Source organism: Anopheles nili, chromosome 2, assembly GCF_943737925.1.
Source record: "Anopheles nili chromosome 2, idAnoNiliSN_F5_01, whole genome shotgun sequence".
Lineage (NCBI taxonomy): Eukaryota > Metazoa > Arthropoda > Insecta > Diptera > Culicidae > Anopheles > Anopheles nili.
Genome location: NC_071291.1, coordinates 14173930 through 14194173, shown reverse-complemented (window position 1 = coordinate 14194173; position 20244 = coordinate 14173930). Strand labels below are relative to the sequence as shown.

Genomic DNA, 20244 nt, shown 5'->3' with positions numbered 1-20244 from the left:
CTATGAACTTTCCCATTTGCAATAAACACCATCATCTTCATCATCATCTCATAACCATCGTCATGGCCATCGCCTATAGTCGTGGTTTGTGCCGTGCTTGGCCGCACGTTCGGATCTCAAAATGTCTTCCCGCAAAACCAAACCCGGGATGGGTCGGGACGGAAACGGAAGGGAATAAAATGGACATTGATGTCGTTTTCAAACCCGAACCCTGAACTTAACCCGCAATCCGGCAGGCCACCCGTAGCCCAACGGGTGGAATCATCCAAAAGGGCGCACCTTCCAGCAGGGAGAGCGAGAGCGAGAGAGAGAGAGAGAGAGCATGCCCGGGTCGTTTTATCCCAGGTCGTGCGGGTTAGCTCGGTATGAATAAATAAAGGTGAAACAAGGGAAGGTTTAGGTCATATATTCGCATTTACAGCACCGTACCACACCGGGGTTGGACCAGGACCACGAGATTGGATCCGCTTCCGTTCATGATCGAACGATTTTGCGCCCCACCACCATCTCTGCCATTCCTGGCACATTCCTGGGCTCCCCGGTGGGAAGGGTTGAAAGAAAAACACGAGTAAAACAGGGTGAAATAATCAAGTTATTCTAAAAATTTATTTTTATAGCCATCGTGGCCCACAGCCCAACGACGACGGTCGACATGGTCGTCGAATCGATCGAAAATTGCTTAAGAAGGGTTTTTTTTTTCACCAGGCGGCCGGATTGCGGCACGGAAGGGCTCTTACCAAATAGCTCTTACCGGGTGAGGTGTGTTGTGTAAACGACATTTAAAATTTACCTGATCTCGGCATTGATTCCGGTATCCAGATCGATGGCTTGAAGGCGCTCCACTATGGTACCTGTGAAATGGATTGGACGAGTGTCGGTGGAGAAGAGAAGTGAACGAGAACAATCTTAATGTGAATCGGTTCGATAAACACCGGTAAGCCACCGTCACCGGCAGCGGAATGATAACGTTCTAAGCAGTACTGGGAAAAATCATTCCAAAGGAAGCCATCGATTGCTGGCTCGCAGGATTTTCATTACGGCCACCGCTTTCATCACTCGATTCCCGCCGTTAGAGGGAATTGAATAAAGCAATGATAAATATTCTAAAACAATAAAGCATCCGGGGAAGCCACCCTGGGCGTGGGAAAGTGGTTGTCGGACGCAATAATATCGAACCCGCGGAGGTTAAATCAACTTGACTCTCTCGTTAGCATCACGATGAGCAGCGGCTCGGTGATAAAGGTTGAAACTGATACGCGTTCGCGTGGAGGCCAATCGCGATCGATAACGGGGTAGGCTGTGCCGTTCCGCCCTGATCCAATAACGTTCGATTGGCGACTAATATCCTTCGACAAGTTCCGTGATGAAGAAAGTTCAATATAGCACGGCTTTAACGTGAGCCAGCGAAGAGAGCGTCTTCAAAGGCACTGTTTAAAGATGTTTGCAAATTCAGCCGTAATGCTTCACCGTGCGCGAGAAAACTCACCAGCACAGCTTCTCGGGTGTCTTGGGAGTGCAAAGTTGGCCATCTACAACACACAACCGAAGCAAAACCCGCGCGTGCTCTTTGACCGGGAAAACCCCGGGAAAGCCTCCTCACATTGTTCTGCTATCTCCGCAAGTGCTTCATTACCATAAACGCCATTACAGCGCAAACGGTCTCGAACCGGGCGCACTTACCAATCGGAAAGTTCTCCTCGATCGAGGTGAGATAGTTCTGCCGGTCGAACTGCGGCGCGTGATTATTAACGTCCCGGATGGTGATGTTCACGTTGCACAACGTCGTGTACAGCCCGTCGGTCGCCTGTCGGGAAAGGAAAAGCGCATGAAACGGATTCAGTATTATCGTTCTCTCGGTTGCTTTTTCGTTTTTGTTTCATTCCTCATCTCGTTCAACCACCCGGCAGTGCCCGAGTGACCCCGTGTGTGCAGCAAATGTTAATCAAGCGGAATTTCTAATTAGATACCGGCCACGAGCACTGCGGACACGCTAACGGCACCCAAGGGTGAACGTGCGACTCACCTCGACACCGAAGAACACGTTTTCCGACTTCAAATGGTTGACATCGAGGGCGACCGATTTCGATATGGTCAGCTGGCCGGTGCGCTTATCGATCTCGAAATGCCGCCCAACGGCTTCGCTGCCAATGATCCTGAACGGGAAAGCGTGAAAGACGGAGTGTTAAAAAGCGCATCCCCGAAGGGACCTACTGCGGGTGGTGGGTTTTTGGAAAATCGATTTCCAGACCCCGCGTAGTGCCCCAACTCACCGGTAGTTGATTTCCGACACGACATCCGGATCGCGTGCTCGAATAACGAGCGGTGGTTCGAAAAGGGTTGCGCCTTCATCCACGGACGCGCGATAGAGTGGGCTTTCGCAGACCGGCGGTGAGTCGTTCGCATCCAGCAGACTGATCCGGACGGATACGACGGATGTTTGGCCACGACCCTCGTCGTCGGTGGCACGGTAGGACAGATAGTACACGGACTGTGTTTCGTAGTCCAAACAGGGCGCTCGTCCCGGTCCAGCCACTGGTGTCGGTGCTGGTTTTGGTGGACGCGCTGTAACACCTTCATCGCGCTCGTCGGACGTGGTCGTGGTCGCTTCAGGGCTGTCGTCTAGGGTTGCTATCGTTGGTGGCGCTATCACATTGACGTCCTGGTACTCATTCGATTCGCCTCCGTGCACGATACGGTACGTCATGTACTCGACGGCCCGGCCTGACGCGTTTAGGTGGTTCAGATCCGGATGTTCACGCTGCAGATCGGCCAGGGTCGGTATCTGGCGACGACGGCGACTACGGTGGTCTTGGCTTGCGAGTGGACACTCCGCCACCGAGATGGCACCCGTCAGCGCATCCACGTGGAACAATTCCGAGCCAGTGCCGGAGAGCGAATACCGAATGCCCTGGTCACCGTACAGACCCGAATCGAGGTCCTTCGCGGTGATGGTCGTTATCAGGTGACCCGCGTGAGCCGTCTCCGAGACGGAGGTTGAGTACGAGTCCTGTTCGAACGTTGGCCGGTTGTCATTCGCGTCCGTTATCGAGACAGTAAGCGTCGCCGTAGAAGACAGCCGGGGGTTCGTTTTCGTTTCTTCCGCGATGAGCAGGACTATGAACTTGCGCTGGTTCGGATTCTCGTAGTCGAGTGTTCCGTTTGCGACGCGAATGCTTATCTGCGAACTGCCCGTGACCAGCTTTGGCTCTACGTCGAACACCTGCGAGACGTCCTCGAGACGAAGCGCGAATTCGGCGTTCTCACCCACATCCGGATCACGCACGCTGATCTCCAGTGGCAATGGTGTGCCTGGGGCCGTGTTTTCGGACAGTGATACCGCGTACGCGGTCTTGTTAAACATTGGCGGCGAATCGTTCACGTCGCGGATCGTAATGGACGCTTGCGTGGATGCGACGGTTAGGTTGTCGTTGCCTGGCACACCATCCACAACCTCACGGGCCTTCACCGTTAGGATGATAAGCCCTGTGTCGTCTGGCAACGCTTCTTTGTCGAGTGGTTTGGCCGTCCGCAGCTCACCGGTGTGCTTATCCAACAGGAAGTAATCCATCGGATCTAGAACACAAAGAGTGAAAGCGAGTGAGAATGTCGGATATCAGGCGGATGAGCCAACCTGGCGATGATTATTAGAACCCCTCAGGACAACCTGAGTTCGATACTCACTCGTCACCAGCTCGTAGACGATTTTCCGGGGTTGTCCACGATCACCATCTCGTGCCTGGATCACCATCACAAGCGTCCCGATTGGGCTGTCCTCGTTGATCACGGCCGCAAGCGAACCCTGAAACACTGGGGGTGCATTTTGAACATCACGCACGTGCACCTCGAGCCCAGCGGACGCATTGTACTGTCCATCACTGGCATCAAGCAGCAGTTGATAGATCATTCGCTCGTTGTAATCAAGCGGTTGCTTCAACACAACCACGGCCGTCAGTCGATCCTGCTGGCTCTCCGTCACCTCAATAGCGAACTTTTCGCACGCATCCGGGTTCTGTGGTTGTGGAATGCACGCCACATCCAGGTTCTCTCCAACAGTATCCCGATCTGTCACAAGGATGCCTTCGAAAATGGTCGTGCCCGGTTGGGCGTTCTCCAACACTTCCGTCTCGTACGGAACCTGCGGTGAAATCGATCGTTACAAAAGACATGAACGGCATCCAACGTTGATTCGTTTCTCATTGAGGGCGCAAATCTTTTCCATTAAAATTACAATTCAATTCGGTCCGGCTGCCCTTAATTGCTGACCCTCATTACTCGGCGTCTGGACGTAGCAAGCAGCTGCCAGAATCGGTGCCAGCGGCGAACCGGAAGGTCCAATCGAACGAACCGAGCGGAACATCCTCCGGCGGAGTGTAAAATGTTTGCATTCCAAAGTTTAAATTAGTTCGAAATACCGTAACGGGTTACATGGTCGTCTGGCCGGGAATGGGTGGCACAGAAAAAGAGATTAATCATCCCGGCCGGTGATGGCAAAAGAGCGGGTCTCCAACCGAGGGGTGCCCGCAAACCGGGTACGGGAGCGAAAAACACCGAAAAATCCACCGGATCGGGTGAGTTTATTGAAATTGTTTCAAATGAGAAACTTTTCCTATTTATTATTGCACAACACGAAACTAATTTCACTTCAATGAGTTCACCGTCGCAGTTGGTGTCGTCCTCGTGGTCGTCACGCCGTTCGCTCGTTTTGGACATTGTCGTCCAAGGTGCCGGTACCGGTGTCGGGAAAACTGACACACCCGGATGCCGCACGCCATCGCGCTGTCGTGGTTCCGAACCTGGCAACTTCTGCGCGCTTCCGGACGAAGTGGGTGGAAAAGCTGTTTGTACTTGCGGCAGCATGGGAGCTAGCGCGAAAGTTGTAAAATGGCGCACAGACAGTACGCGATGTACACGAAAATACTGTCCCCTTCAGTTTGTGGCATTTGGAGGCAACTCGAGCCTGGTCAGGTGACTGACCGTTCATCAGATATCTTAAACGACACAAATTGCTCTCTCAACTTCTGTCGGAATGTTGGAATGTTTTTCATGAAAATCGCACTGATTCATCACAATTTGTCGCATGTTGATTAGTTTTGTGCTGAGTGTGTCTGGTCATGTGTGTTCATTGGTACTGTTTTATTGGAGAAGGTAAGCATTGTGGACATTGAGAGTCATCCTTAACATTGAGACAACATAAGAAACCTCCGGAATTTATACCAAATTCAAACCCAAAATTAGCTTTGAAAATTGTTTGAAAAACCACCGCTGAATTCATTGCAAATATTAGTTGACAATAATATAGAACGTGCCTTCAAATGTTTGCTGGTTCTCGTGCCTTACCGCATATTTGACAAAGCAAGGCAAAATAACAAACCAAATCCAATTTGATGCCATTGTAATTTTAATGGATGCGAACGACGGCCGGTCGATTATGCAGATTACGCTGGGAAAGGTACACCCGAATCGAAGGTGTCAACAACAACAATGGTACTTACGTTCTGGAACTCTGGCGGGTTGTCGTTCTCGTCCAGCACGATGATTGTGATCGGAACGTTGACGATGTTGTCATTTTCCGATTCGATACCGGTCGAACTGACCCGGTCCCGGATGGAAACAGAGAAAGACAGTGTGTCCTGAGCCTGCAATAGACAAAAAAGAAGAAGAGCGAGATAAGCAAACAAACGCGGAATAAATATAGCTTGTAATAACAGCATCATTTCAGGTTTGACTTGTCACCGGATCGGTTTCAGCTACGATCCACAGCAGCAGCGGTAGCATAACTCTTTACAGCGAGTGCCCTTCAACCGTTTGGTTTCATGTTTTTTTGGTGACCACGAGACGACCGTTCCTTTCGAATGATGTCCTTTCGAAGAACCAACCGCCCCAGGGCTTCTGATAATATCGGTTATGCCGTTTGCTTCGTTTGCTTACATTCCCAAAGGACCCGCGCACAGCAGCTTGAAATAAAGCGAGGGCCAACGTCAATCAGACGGGGAGACAGAGCACTGATCAGCTTTCGCCAGGACTCGCTGCACTCGCTTTGCGAAACGGATATTGTTTCTACCTCCGTTTGATGTGATGTGTTTGCGGGTCTGGGTATTTATTTATGCTTCGCTTTCACCGAACTTCGGTATCGTTTGCCAGACGCAACCGCACAACCGCTGGTCGACCGGAAAATCAACGAGCCAGGTACAACTGAATGTCAATCGGGATAGGCAAAGCCAGCCGATCGTACTGTGGAATCGAAATGCGAGCTCGCCACCCAGACGATGGCGATTGCCCAAAGGTTGATTTTTCCCTCCGAAACGGAAGATGCAAACAGAATGAATAATTCTGTTTATGCAGGATATAAATATATACCGCCACATTTTCGGTAGAGCCATTTTTATGTTATTTCCCTGCCCGATGTTCCGTCGGGCTGGCATTCCAGACGGTCGCACGCACGTGTGCGAGAGATTTTTATTCGCAATGTCCCGCCAACGTGAACACAATTGGGATTGATACATTTTTTTTTGTTTCTTTGCTCCACAGGATCCCGTGCGATCACGCGGGTCCAAAACTATAGCAGAGAGAAAAAAAATACACCCATCTCGGAAGCCTGGAAGGACCGGTGGCCTTGCATAACAAATAACACGTATCATTATAATGGCGCATCAAACATCCCGCTAGCTTGGACCGAAACCCATTCCGGGCCGGTATGCGGCTTGAAAATCGATAGCCGCGTCCCTTCGCATCGGTACTCACATTTGGGCTTCCCAAAAAAAAAAGCCAAAAAAAGGACGATGAAAAGCAAGTATGCACAAAATAATCATACCGTGCCGCTTTGATGAACGAAAAAAAAAGCGAGAGATTCGTTCATCTACGAAATGGAATAGACGCCAGTGAAGCTCCCTCGATGCGATGATAGCGATAGCGGGGCGAATGCATTTGCAAAATGCAATTGAATTTTGCCGGCGATGATGCTGCAACCGTGCGAGAAAAGCCACAGCCAGTGTGTCGTCCTTTGGGGCGGGTGTTTTTTTTTTTACTTCATGCTCTGGCTGCGTGTGCATCACATAAATGCACACACACACACACGAAAACCCCCCTCGGCGTGTGGCCTTATTAAGTTTTTGTGCGTGTTTACTCGCACGGGAGATTCGGATTTCACCGGCACGGTCGGAAAAATGAACCTGCAACCCAGCGAGTACGTGTTAGAGTGGGATACAAAAAAATCTCTCAACCCTTTTCGTGGCACACCGTAGATGACGCCGTGTGTGTGTGTGCTTCATCGCCTGGGTAGAATCAACGGCTTCAGCGCGAGATCCAACTAAAAAATGTTGACTAAAACTAGCCGTACCGAAAAAACGGCCCCTTTCAGGTTGACTTTTCAGGCGTTGGGTGTTTTTTTTTTGCTGTCGCATTTCCCTCCGAATCGGAGCCACGAAACATCACCCGGCCAAAACATCAAGCAGGCTTCAGCGTGGCTCTGCTACTAGGCGAGCTAAATAAATTTATCTATCTAATATTGAATTTTCACTTTACGTCCTCGGCACCGTCAGCCCATTGACCTCGAGCAAACATTAGCGTTCGTCCTCTCTGGCGTGGGGAAAGCCGAAATTGGCCCGAAATTGTCTGCTCACTTGTGTCTCACATCTCGTAAGCAAATTATGCTGCCATTCGACGATTTTGGCTGCGAACGGCCCCAGCATCCGAGCCGCCACAGCCAATAACTTAATTACCTGCGCTCAATCACTCGATTATGAGCGTACTAGCGCGGGTTCGAGATCGGGCGGCTTTTTCTGCTCGCTTGGCAGCCAACCGAGAGATAGTTCAACACGTCTGGGGTCTGCCAGCGATGGAGCGATCCTTTTCGAGGGGGGGGGGGGGGGGGCATTTAATCAATTTTATAAACTTACATCACCCGACACGGGCCAACGGAATCGCAACCGGTCCTGGATGGATGCCATCGGTCGATCGAAGGAACTCGCAGGGAATATCCTTTTGGGTGTTTTTTCTTGCTGTGTGTGTGAATTTTATCTTTTTTTTTGTGGCTCTTTCATTCCGTTTCCGTACGATGCCAGATGCCACTGTCGGATAGCGACGGTACCGAAGAAATCTTCACATGCCACGGAGAAAATCGACGAGTCCTTGGCCCGCGGAAGAACATTTGTCCGCGTCCAAGCGAGCAGTGTGTGTGGGTGTGTGTGTGTGTTCGCATACCAGCCACCTCGAATCGCTCGGGCGCTGTTGAGTTGTCGATATTAATTTTATTTTCCAATTTATTGATCCCTTTTTTTCATGCTCGCCCTCGCCGCCTTTAGCACCCAAAATCGAATTCGTCTGTGCCATTGAACTATTTCGCTTTGAGGCGCGTCCGGTTCCTTTTCGATTTTCGATGCCCTCTATCTTCTCTTATTTTGCTTTCATTTTTTTTTGTGTGTGTGTGCTCCTTTTCACCATCCCTCGCTAACCAATCGCACGCCCGGTGTGAACCTGTGGCCCCTTAGGCGAGGATTACGAGCCGTATGTAGCCGTGTGTGGCGTCGTTTGTGTAGTTTCCCGATTCCTCGAACGACCTCCATCCTGTGGCCGGTGAAGGCCTTCCCTTTTTCCGAACTAAGTCGGACCGGTTCTAGGTACGTCGGAAAGGATCGAAACAGCATTCCGTTCGGGCAGGCATGCGAGACAAGCGTTGCGACGTAAATCTCGTTCCCAAACGCTTCGTCCCGGTGCTGGCGCTTCAGGACACGGCAGCCGTATGTTTGAGCGCTCGTTGCGCACTCCAGAGCACACCGGTTGAAGGACACGATTTTTGTTTTTATCTACGTGCCAACCCACGGGAAGGATGGAATCACAAGAAAGCGAGGCTCCGGAGTTCGGGTTTTCCTCCCCAAACGGGCGCTGCTACCCTTCGAAGCAATTTATATCAGTTCTTATCGACGAGCATGAGAAATAGCTCCATGCGCGTTGTTTGGAAGCGGAACGCATTCCACGACAAGCTAAGGGCAACAGCTAAGGCTAAGGGGAATGCTTTAAGCGTTCCGAGGCGTGGCACAATAAAATTACATCAACTATCGTGTTTGCTCCCTTCTTCTGTTTTTTTTGTTGTTGGTTCATTTCCGAAAACGCCGGAAGCAAAATTCGCCTTAATTAAATGAACGCCTCACATACGCGTGGGTTTTTGCAGCGCTCGCAGAAAACCGTCTCGTTCATTCCGGCGTGTAAAATTATGCTCCCACGTCGGGCAATCCCGCACGGTGCATATTAATACCGATACGGGCACGCCATGATTGATGGCACAGTGTGGCCATCCGGTCGGTGTTTAAATTGTAACATTCCACCGTCAACCAAGCGGCTCCATTGCCAGTGTGCACGCTCAACAGGAGCAGGAATGCTGGCGCTGTGAAATCCGCAAACCAAAGCCGGATCCGCTCGTCGCTCGGATTCTCACTCTCCCCAGCAAGCCACCGTAATGGAGCAGCATTTTAGCCCTACCAGCTTCCGGCCCAGATGGAATGCCGTTCCCGGTGGACGGACAAAGATTCCACCACGGTTTCGTTGAGCCGCGAAACGCTCGGCCAACATTCCAAAAAATCGCTCATCCTCCCAATCTCTCGCAGGGTTTGTTCTCTTTTTTCTTCTTCTTCTTCTTCTTCGTCTTCTTATTCTTGCCGTTGTTGCTTGCTAGCATACACGTGCTCCACCGCTTTCTATTGTTTCTCGGAAGCTCTCTCGGTATTCGGTTAATTTTTTTTCTATTTTGTGTGCTTCTACTAAGGTATTCTCTTATTTCTTCGCCCTGCCTCGAGCGCGAATAGCCACTGATGCACTCCACGGAGATTATCGCCGTGGGTCCGCGTCGAGCTGCGGGCTACGAAACAAAGTGAAACGTCCAATAAACGGAACCCGAACGAGCAACTGGGCGGCCCCATTTTGGGCCCCACTTTTATCCGCCATTGTTTCGGGTCTGCGCGTGGCGTAGCGCTGCTTAGATCGCAAACCTACGAGAATGGCGCGAGTGAACGGAGGAATGTTCTTTGCGCGGAAGCGGTTTACTCCATTAGGGAATCAAAAAAGCACCGTACCCGGTGGTCCCGTCGGAATGAAACGCGGTGTGGACGAGTTGCCGTTGGGCAATTATTTCGTGCTGATCCGTGCCCCGAAGGTGCCTCGGTTGACTGACGTCCGGTACATGCGAGCCTTTTGGGTGGGTCTTTCTCGCACGCGGCCAATCGATGGTTGGATCCTTGCGCGGGATTGAAGGATTAGCTCCGACCCCGATAGGGCGGTTCTCCGAACCGTTGAAGCGGTGCTCCTGCGTGGTGAAGCAATTAGGCGCCACGCTGCGAGTGGCAATAAGAGCAACAAAAAAAAAGGTTAACGGGCACGATAACGGCGGGCCGGGCATTGTTTTCCCTGATGGAGCGAAAAGGTGGAAATTGCCCTGAACAAGCGTGTACCGGGCACTCGTAAACCTACGCCACATGTAAACGCGCCGGGATGGCAGGGTGTGAATGGATTTTTCACCTCACCGAGAAAGTGGGATTTATTTCAATTACGGTGCTGAGCGGTTGCTCACGCATATTTGGGGAAATTTTTGGAGTTTATTTTCGAACAAACCGAAGCTGGCTGGCTTGGTTGGAAAATCGCTCAGTGCCATGATCTCAGTGCCGCTCTCGTATGCACAGGGTTCTCTCGGGTGGAAGAAAGCCTTTCACCTAAAGATTCCACCCAGAATCCACCCGGTGGTCTACCACGGAAACCTCAAAGCTTCTCGCTAAACTTTCACACCCGTTGCCACTGGCTCTTTTGCACTCGCTCGATGCTGCCTGTGATTCGGGTGGCTCGAAGCTCACCCGTTGGGCGAATATCCGGCTACAATTGGATCCCTAATTTGCAACCCACCACCCGAAGGGATGCTCCCGGCGAGCGACACATCTTCCATTTCGAATGACGCACGTGTGTGCTACGTCCTTTTTGGTCCCACGCAAGCGGTCGCTTACACCGGGGTCGTCACACGTGCGCCCGGAGCTGGGAAGGAGCAGAAAATTAGCATATAGATCAAGCGTCAAACGAAGCTGGTAAATGCAGTTCCGATTCTCATTTTCCTCTGCTACCGGTTTTTCATCGGTTTCCGGCAGGGGCTACGAAACGTTGAACAACCTGGACACGCTAGACGCTGGGGACGAAGTTGGGAATTTAAATCACCCCTGCCCGACCGGTGATGGAGATCCTTTACTCTACCGGGAAACTCTTTTTTTATTTTGCTTTCTTCCAACTCAATCAAACGCTCCAACAATGCTTTGAGGGAAAATTTTCTGATCCGTTCCATCTAGCATACAGTCACTACGAAACGAAAATTAGACGTGGAATGTGACATTTTTTTTTGCCAATTGATTGAAGAAGAAAGGATACATTTATTGGGCGTAAGATATTGTATTCACAATTGGAACTAACGATTTTGACTTTTTTAGGACTAACATATCACAGTGATTAGCGTGAGTAGAAAGTCTCAAAAATCACGTATGGTACTTTCATCATAATTTTTATTTCAACAATCAGTACGTCCTCTGAAAGTGCCAATATGATTCTATCCTTGAAAAGATGTGCATAAAATTTTCGAAAATTCAAAACCTTTGCTAGGTACCTGCACCCTGAAGCGTAATGCATTTAGAATCGATTGCAAATTGCTAGCCTTCCGAGAAAACACGCACACATCATCCACCAGGCACTCGGCACTCGTGGAACTCGAGCAATGTTTGCACGTTTGTGTTGTGCTTTAATGCTCTCACGAAGCATAAACTCCCGTAAAAGATGGCTGCGTGCGGATTTCCTCGTATTTCATACGTACCCATTCATTATGAATATTTCATGCCATCATTGTTTGCGCTTAGTCGCCAGGAACATGACTCTAGAGAATTATGCATATTCGTACTCTGGTGGCCTCCGGTGGATAAACGCCGCCTGCAGCTGGCGACGGATGTTTGGCCCGATAAAGTACCACCGACTTAAATGCCTTGTAGGGTTTAATGAAGATGTCGAAGCGCACTGTTTGTTCGCTGTTTGCTCACAGTCAATCGAGCTGTCCGCCGGTGTCTCTGGCGATGTTTGCCCGGGACATCCACATTACACACTCCAGGAGCACCATCGGGCCTCGTCGAGTCTCGTCAAGCACCGATGACAGTATAACGACCTTCGATGGCTGCTTTGGGCTGGATGTTTGGGCTGCTACCGGCGTGCATGACCAGTTTACGCTGGTCAGCTATTAACAGGCATTCCGGGAAGCGTTCATTAACATTGCAAAATACAGCACACTCTCGGTCGCCTGGGCGATGAGCCTGGGCCGTTCTTGCCAACTTGCCATCCGACGTTTGGAGGGAAAATTTGAAATTCCGGAGAAAATTAGGCACGATGTCGTATAATATGCATGAGTTCAAAACACCCACCCCTCAAGAAGGCATTGACGGTTCCCGGGTGCGAGAGGTACACCGGGACGGAGCACATAAAACGGCCCAGCAAGAAAACACAATTATGCCCCGTGCAGTCGCGTGTCAAAGCGGATATAAAATGGTTTACGGCCATGAATAAAATGGCTGGCGCACACGCCAAATCCGATTTGATCGCTCAATAGCGCGGCTTTTCGGCGTGCCGCGTTGCAAGTTATCGCGTCCGTATTTTGCGCCTGTGAAAAGCGAACCCTCATTCGCGTGCGGTGCGAGATCGTGCGGATATGGCTGACGGTACGCAAGAGCGACCGCTACGCACGTAGAGGTGCCTTGCCATAAGGATTACATTTTATTGTCAATCTGATAGCCCTTATCGGTTGCCAACCGGTGCCGGTGGTGAAAAGCGTGTGAGTTGGCAACCCCGAGAAAGGCGGTGGAGTTTGAAGTCGCTGCTTCCGCAACCCAGCCATCCCACCCAACCCACCGACGAGCCACGAGCGTAATTAATGAACCATTTTGAACTCATAAAATACCCCACGGCCAATTCAATGTCGCCGCCGGAAGCCGCAGACGACCGAATGCGTTTCTCGGGCCGTACGCCGTAAGGCGCGTATGGTAAGGCGTCGATAATGCACGAAGCCGGAAACGACCGAACGCGCTAAAGAGGGAAAAGCTTCGGAAGGATTCGTTCCACTCAGCAGGGCACAATTGAATCGTAAATTACGTTGCCACCAGCGCCAGGCCGCCACGCACCGGTGCGATTCCTTCCTGCGATTGTTTCCAGCCACCGGCCATCGTACGCATATTTCCACCGGCCGGCGGAGGGTAAGCTTTTCCTTGGAAAGGGCTTTTCTTGCCCGTGGGTGACTTGCTGGCTGTTGCTATTGGCCTGGGGCTGGTTACTCCATCGAGCCAGCGCAAGGATGCCAACGCATCAACACCGGAAGTGTAAGCCTATCTACCTAAGCCACTGCCTTCTCTGTTCTTCATGCCGGAACCATTCTGCGTTCTTGTAAGCACCCAAAGCCAAGGTTTGCGGACAGCCATGCCCAGAAGAGAGTGGCTTCGATATCGAGAGTGCTTTTGTTGTCCTGCTGCAAAGTTTTCTTGAAATATTGGGTGAACACGCCCGAGCATGCCGCACCAGTTGGCTAATAGAATTACCATTATTATTGTTATCCTACGGCAAATCGCGTGTCCGTTAGATGGCACCGTTGTTCTTGCAAATGAAATTTGCACTTGATTCGGAGTACGAAATAAGTTTTGAGAGCTACGCCAAATGGAACAAAACTTTTCGCTCAACCTCGAGCCAGAAAATCCAAATAAACGGAGCATTCACCTCACATTCAAGCTTAATGTGAGACACCGTCTCGTGTACGGTTGACTTAACTTGCATGAAACATTATTCACCGCGTGTTAAAGCCAAACCCCACCTAACCATCCCACTCGTGTAGCGAGGGCGGTCTAGAGAACTGATCGAAAATTATCCCACCGGTGCCGGCCTCAACCGACGCGTAAGCAAATTAGCCCGACTACAACCGAAACACAATACACAATGAACAATGCGCTTATCACAACGACACACGAACGAGCAGAGTAATGGAACATCGATCGCAAGTTTACCGCTACGGCAATAGCACCCTCTCGTACTGTTATCACTTCCGGCTCGGAGGGGGTGAGCGACCGATTTTCCGACGCTCGGGAGGGTGCGAAAGCGTGCGCGCCGGGTTGACATATGTTTGCATCATTTTCACCGTAACGGCCGTACGTGGTCGTAGATGGTGGCAGACGGGACACGAGACACGAGCCACCAGGACAGTATGGCTTTCCACCGCACGAGCAGCCATGCGAGGAAACACAACCCGGCAGCTGGAAAACCGTGCAAGATTTATGTCTTTGGCCATTAGCTAACCGGCGGCGATGTCATTTTTGTCGCTCGTTGTCTTGTGCTGCCACCCGGCCAGGGCCATCCTGGCTTTTTACGCTTTTTTCCCGAGTGTCCTTGCGAACACCGGTTGGCCCACACACACACACGGTCGCACACGTGCACACTGTTAGGGTCGTTTGCAACTTACCTCGCGATCGAGCTCCTTGATCACCTGCACGTCGCCGGAGATGGGATCAGCGATGAAGTTATCCGAACCGATCAGACCGAACGATACGTTACCGCCTTCCGGATCGTAGCCCTCGAGCTTGTACACGACCGTCCCGACCGGGGTTTGCTCGGACAGGGCGAGATTGTTCATGTCCTGGGTGAATATCGGCGGCAGATTGCAGCGACCTGTGGAAAAAGTGGGAGCAGCGACCAGTGGGTTGGAATTAACACGTGTTTTGTAGAGCTAATGCTGGTTTAAGCGATTTATGGCTCCAGTGGAGCATAGTTTGCGCGCCATAACTCATATCGGTGCATGAAAATGACGCATGAAAATGACGCGCACCGTTTGCATAATGTGCTCGCAATGAAAAACGTACGTACAATTTGCCGGCGTTGATGTCGGTGTTTTGGTAGAAATCGAACAGAATGCTGTTTTTTTTTTCCACAACGGTACAAAATGTTCAATCTAATATCTCATGTGGCATGTCAAAAACGGTACTCGAATGGTGCGGATAACCTTGCGGATAGTTCGCAAAAAAAACAGCAATATCATAACACACCATCCAGCGAAACTACAACCGGTGTAGCATCTGCGGAGGAGCACTAGCATGAAAAAGTATGACCGTGGAAATAAACGGCTACGGTAAAGTGGCTTGCGCAATGTTACACCTGCAATACAGCAACTTTTACGCTTTCATCTCGCGGCACTTTTTCATCATTAAGCGGCGGGTCGTATGTGAGAATCATTCCATACACACACACAGACCAACTACTTACGTCCGCAGACGTCCACAGCTTGCCCGAGCCAATAGATGGTAGCGTTTTTTTGTTTCTTTATCGGCATGTAATGGAAAAATAAATTGAAAAACTAAAACTTCCATGCGGAAACTGCGGATCGCGAACCGCGTTCCGTTATCCACCCGCAAAGACGCCACCAAAACGACAGGGAAATGTGTTTTCTCCGAAGCCGGATGCGGGAAAACTGAGAGAAAATATTATTTCTACGTACGCTGGGTGACCAAAAGAAGAAGAAAAACCCCCCCCATGTTGGCCTCGTGTTCCGTTCGCCGTTCGGGAAAGCCCCACGGAATGTTTTTATTATGGCAATTTTCCTCCAGATGCTTCTCGGTGTCTCAGCATGAGACGCTGGCGTTAAGCAGCCACACCAGTCGAATGCAGATAGCATCATCGCTATGCCGCAGATGCAACCCGTGCCCTTATGGTCTCACCCCTGGGGAGCTTGGATGTAACAGGAATCAAAGGAAAAAGCTCCATGTGTTGGCGCAGATCAGCTCCTACGGGGGACGAAGGCAAACTGAAGGTGTGATCGCAACCCAGGACGGCACGTAAACGACACGAGTAGGATCCGTTTTCCACTGGCTGCCTGTGCCAGTGGTGTAAGTGGTGAAACTTTAGCCTTGGTCTTTCAAGTTTTTCGTCTCGCTATCGGACAAGAAAACGCCCGGCGTAACGGAACGAGCATAGTCAAAGGTAACGAAAGGTCGTGCCATGAAGCGGTTCTTCATTAGGACACACATAACCGGGGCCGATCGGACCAAAGCTTTTCCGACCTGGTCGTTAGTTCGACCGAGAACCCATACTTTTGCATTTATGCCCGAGCCCGAGTCGGCAGTGGTTTGATTGGATGCACCGGGAAGATTGTATCCGGTGAATGGCTGGTTGTGTGAAAGCGATACGTTTTCCTCTTAACGCAGGACTAATAGCATGTCCTGCCACGGGCCCATTGTAAGTCACCCGAGCGGCTACAAAACATCGTTCGAATGCTTTTGAACTCTCGATTCGGGGAAATAACAAGCCAGAGCGATGACCTGCGAGCGATAAGCCGAAGTCGATGAATAATATTTCTTCTTACACCAACACGATGTTGAGCATGATTGGAGCAATTTGTTGAGCTGCATCTTGTAGGCAACAACGTAACAATGTACGGGAAATCTCTCCGCAGGACATGCTACATCAAACGAACACTGGACCTTCATTTCAAAGACTTCCCCGGGAGTAGATTTCATTATGAAGAGGAATAATGATGTCTATAATAATAAGGACTGCCCGTTGGTGAAAAAGTCTTTCGCTGCGATGTAAAAAGTCTCCCTATACACAGTTCTCTGGCTTCCAAGAAGGTCTTCTAGAATTTCGCAGTTTCCATTGCTACATATTCATCCTTATTCAGCTTTGAGAAACAAAATGTCTTCATTATCTTTCCTTCGCCTACATGAGACGAAGCATATGAATAGTATTAAAACCTCTTCACGCAGAGAATACCATCAGTTGCAGGAACATAAGATGATATGCCAACATGCTTTTAGAAAAATACATGATACCACCCTACTGCTGTGGAATAATCAAATAATGTTATGATCCAGGTAATGACCATCTTTACAAAATACTCATTCTTGACGTATTCAAATCATACGTATTCAATAAATATGCATTGGCAAGTGCGTACTGTAATAGCAGTAGAGCACGATACGGGAATTTACTGCTTAGATGAACCAATGCGATGATTAAAGCTCAATTGATCCAGACTAGCATCGCATCACTTGAACGATCATAGTGAATTTCTCCGTTGAGTAATGTTGATTAAAATTGTGATAGCTCAAACCGTTACGACAAGCGTGTGTAAATCTGCCTACCACCATCATCTAACCCTTTTGCATTCATTTTCTAACCCCCCATTCTGCCGGGAAACCGTTATTGATTGCCTGTTTGCCCGGTTCGGAAGAAATGCGAACATTTGCCGTACCCGGTTTGCGGTACCGACCACAGAGATGCGTCGGAATCCATACCATACCGAGACGACGGTATGCGACGGTAACATATTTATTCCACCCAAGATTCTACGCCGTTTGCTTTCCGGAATGAAATGTATAGCACACCTCGCGTCGAAGCAAAAAGGTCAGCCGTCGGTGGAACCGATGTGGGTGGGTTTGGGAATAAAATAAAAATAAATGTGGTTTGAAATCACTAGAGTGTTGCAACCTCGAGATGCTTCCGCCCAACATGTTTTTCAGTTATTTCCATGTAGATTCCGAACGGAAACAGGCGTCGTGTACGCGCCCTGCGCTCTGGTTTCGCTCGTGCACGACGGAATGGTGCTGAAGAAGCAGCTCTTTGCTGGCTTCCTGCACTACGGGAGGGAATCCCGAATTGGCTCCATTCTCTTGGTTGGGGTTCGCCCTTCCACTCGACGAGAGAAAGCCTGGGTCTGCGATGGGAAACTCGCTACAGTGTACCTTTGGCAGGACTTTGGCGCTGATTGTGTGTTCGATAGGAGCACATTACGATAAGACCCCGGGAGCGAGGTTAGTAGTTCTGCGCCCGGTGCCAATTATTATTATCGTATTATTATTACCCTATATGGCGTCGGTGGGGGAAAATCGAGGGCGCAAAAAGTGTGTGGGCCGATGGAAGTGAAAAAAAATGCCACGAAAATACCGTGCCCTAGAGAATGCCCTACCCATGGCATGCCAAAAACATCGCTATGCAGCTCACGATGGTGGAACGGCACGATGGCGGTGTCGATGATGACGATGATGATGGCGATGTTGATGACGATAATACCCGAGAGCCGGGCGAAAAACATATGAAGCGGCCCGGACGTATCGGAACGCTCGGGAACGCCGCTGCCATGGGAAGGAATTAATTTCAGCCAAATTATGACAGATGGTTATTGCAGTTTTGGATCTCGAGCGGGCAGAAACAACATATAACAAACAGAAAAAAAAACAAATCTCCCAGAATGGACTACGGAGGGTCGGAGCCCAGCAACCCCTTGGCGATATGGTTTCTTTTTCTCCTTTTTGCGTTATTTCTTCTCCAGCTCCAGCTAGCTGCCACTCAGCCCAGGCAATTGGAATTTGATTTACACGCTCGAGTGACGCCAGAGGTGTGACCGTGGAAGCAGTTTAGAATGGCGTCACGATTGCATTGCAAATGGCGCTGGGAAAACTCGGAGATGGTGGGAAGTAACGAGAACACGGAGAGGCGAAAAAACAATGTTCAATTTGTATGTGACACGTGCACGCTCTCGTGCGACATAACGATATTAGAAGGCAGCTGGCAGGATCGGGCTCCTCGGGTACGTGAACATGCTCTGCGTACCGCAGCGGAGTGGTAATGTGATAAAAATTGGGTGTAACTTCAAGTCGTTATAGGCCATAAACGGCAGCTGCTGATGGTGAGCGGTTTAATGAAAAGCGGAAACGAGACGACGACGAAGAAGAAGCAAAAAAAAACATCCACACAAAGCTGTCCCACGTGCGACATCGCAAGGAACAGCAACACACAATCACACACGTACACCCGCACAGAAGATAAGCATCATGTGATAAAAAGGAAACCTTATCTTCCGAGGCCCCGTTTCCCGGCCGCGCATTAATTTGATTTCCCAGCAGCCTTCTCGGCGTGCGGCAATGGCGCGGATCGGGCGAAAAACAGGCGCACATTCATTCCAGCCCGTGCGGAAGACTCATTGCCGAAATCAATTCACATCAGGGAGACAGTTGCGAGGGAGTTTGGTGGAGAGATGGACGAAGGAGTCCGGGTCATAAATCTTTTACTCATCGGCTTTTGCTCCGATGGGCTTAATGTTGCTGGTTGGCATGTTGGCATTCATCCGGTGGCCGATGATTTTTCCTCCACCACCCGAAGGCTTGATTTTTCCATGGGTTGGAAGGTTTTTTTTTTTTTGCAGGATCCCTTCGAACCAAAGCCACGAAGAATGAGAGCCCTTTCTATCGGTGTGAGACCGTAACGTCGCAAGAATCACCTCTGCGGATGTCGAAGCGAGGTGCTTAAAGAACGGTGCGATGAGCCACGGTTGTACTAAATCAAATCCGTTCTCATTTGTAAATGTCACAACCGATCTCACCGTGGCTGCCTTTTACTATTGCAATTTGTATCGCTCCGAGTTGCTAAAGGTAGCGCGCGGCATCGATGGTAAGGGTAAACCTGCTAAACGCAGATGCTGGGGCTTGTCTTCTCCAAATAAACGACTACCCATTACCAGCGCTGATATCCTAATCTTGTCAATGATTCATTCGCAAAAAAAGTATCCTTTTTCCGTTTCAACAAGCGCTCCTGCTGAACTCTGATACAATGGTCTTTCACTTGCAGATTCAATGAGAATATTCATTCAAGCTTACGCCAGCTTGAATACGTGCAATCATTCAACCACGATGCAGCATCGCGCCAAGTGTCCAGCTGCTGGCACAATGTTTGCGCATCCATGCACCATGCCGGGTGGCAACATTCTCACATTTCAATCAGCAATAAATATGCTTCGGCAGCGAAGAAAGATTGAAAACGTGCAGCGAAGCGCATTATGGGAAGCTTAATTAATTGGTCCACTTGCCGTACGACGCCACCCGCGCAACGGACAAAACAAAAGCGCATCAAATTGAGCGCGTATTAATATCTCATGCGGCCGGTTCGCTCTAGCGGAAGTGTTTCGGACCGGTGCAAGCATAGACGATAAATTTTCCTTTCCAACGATCCTGCCAAGCCCGGTATGAGCGTCACGAGAAACGATGGAATAATGTACGAACGAAATTATTAATTTCATTCCATCCTGTCATGGCAACGCAACGCCATCATGCTCGTTCACGGAACCGGCACTTCCGGAAACGAGTGTTTTGGGGTGCTTTTTTTGTTGTTTTGTTTTTAATTCCTCTTCTTTACCGGGCTGAAACGAACCAGCACAAAACT

At 50.0% G+C, this 20244-nt stretch overlaps 1 protein-coding gene across 1 annotated transcript in view; it reads right to left on the bottom strand.

Annotated features, from left to right (window-relative positions):
• The window catches only part of LOC128721943 (cadherin-87A), a 48063-nt gene that overhangs the window by 15385 nt on the left and 12434 nt on the right, over positions 1 to 20244 (bottom strand). The window contains exons 2-8 of the mRNA XM_053815751.1: positions 14501 to 14706; positions 5493 to 5636; positions 3682 to 4135; positions 2271 to 3573; positions 2024 to 2153; positions 1681 to 1804; positions 791 to 851 (exon numbers count right to left, since the gene is read on the bottom strand). Of these exons, the coding sequence (XP_053671726.1) occupies positions 791 to 851; positions 1681 to 1804; positions 2024 to 2153; positions 2271 to 3573; positions 3682 to 4135; positions 5493 to 5636; positions 14501 to 14706 (2422 nt within the window). The remainder of the gene's footprint in view (positions 1 to 790; positions 852 to 1680; positions 1805 to 2023; positions 2154 to 2270; positions 3574 to 3681; positions 4136 to 5492; positions 5637 to 14500; positions 14707 to 20244) is intronic.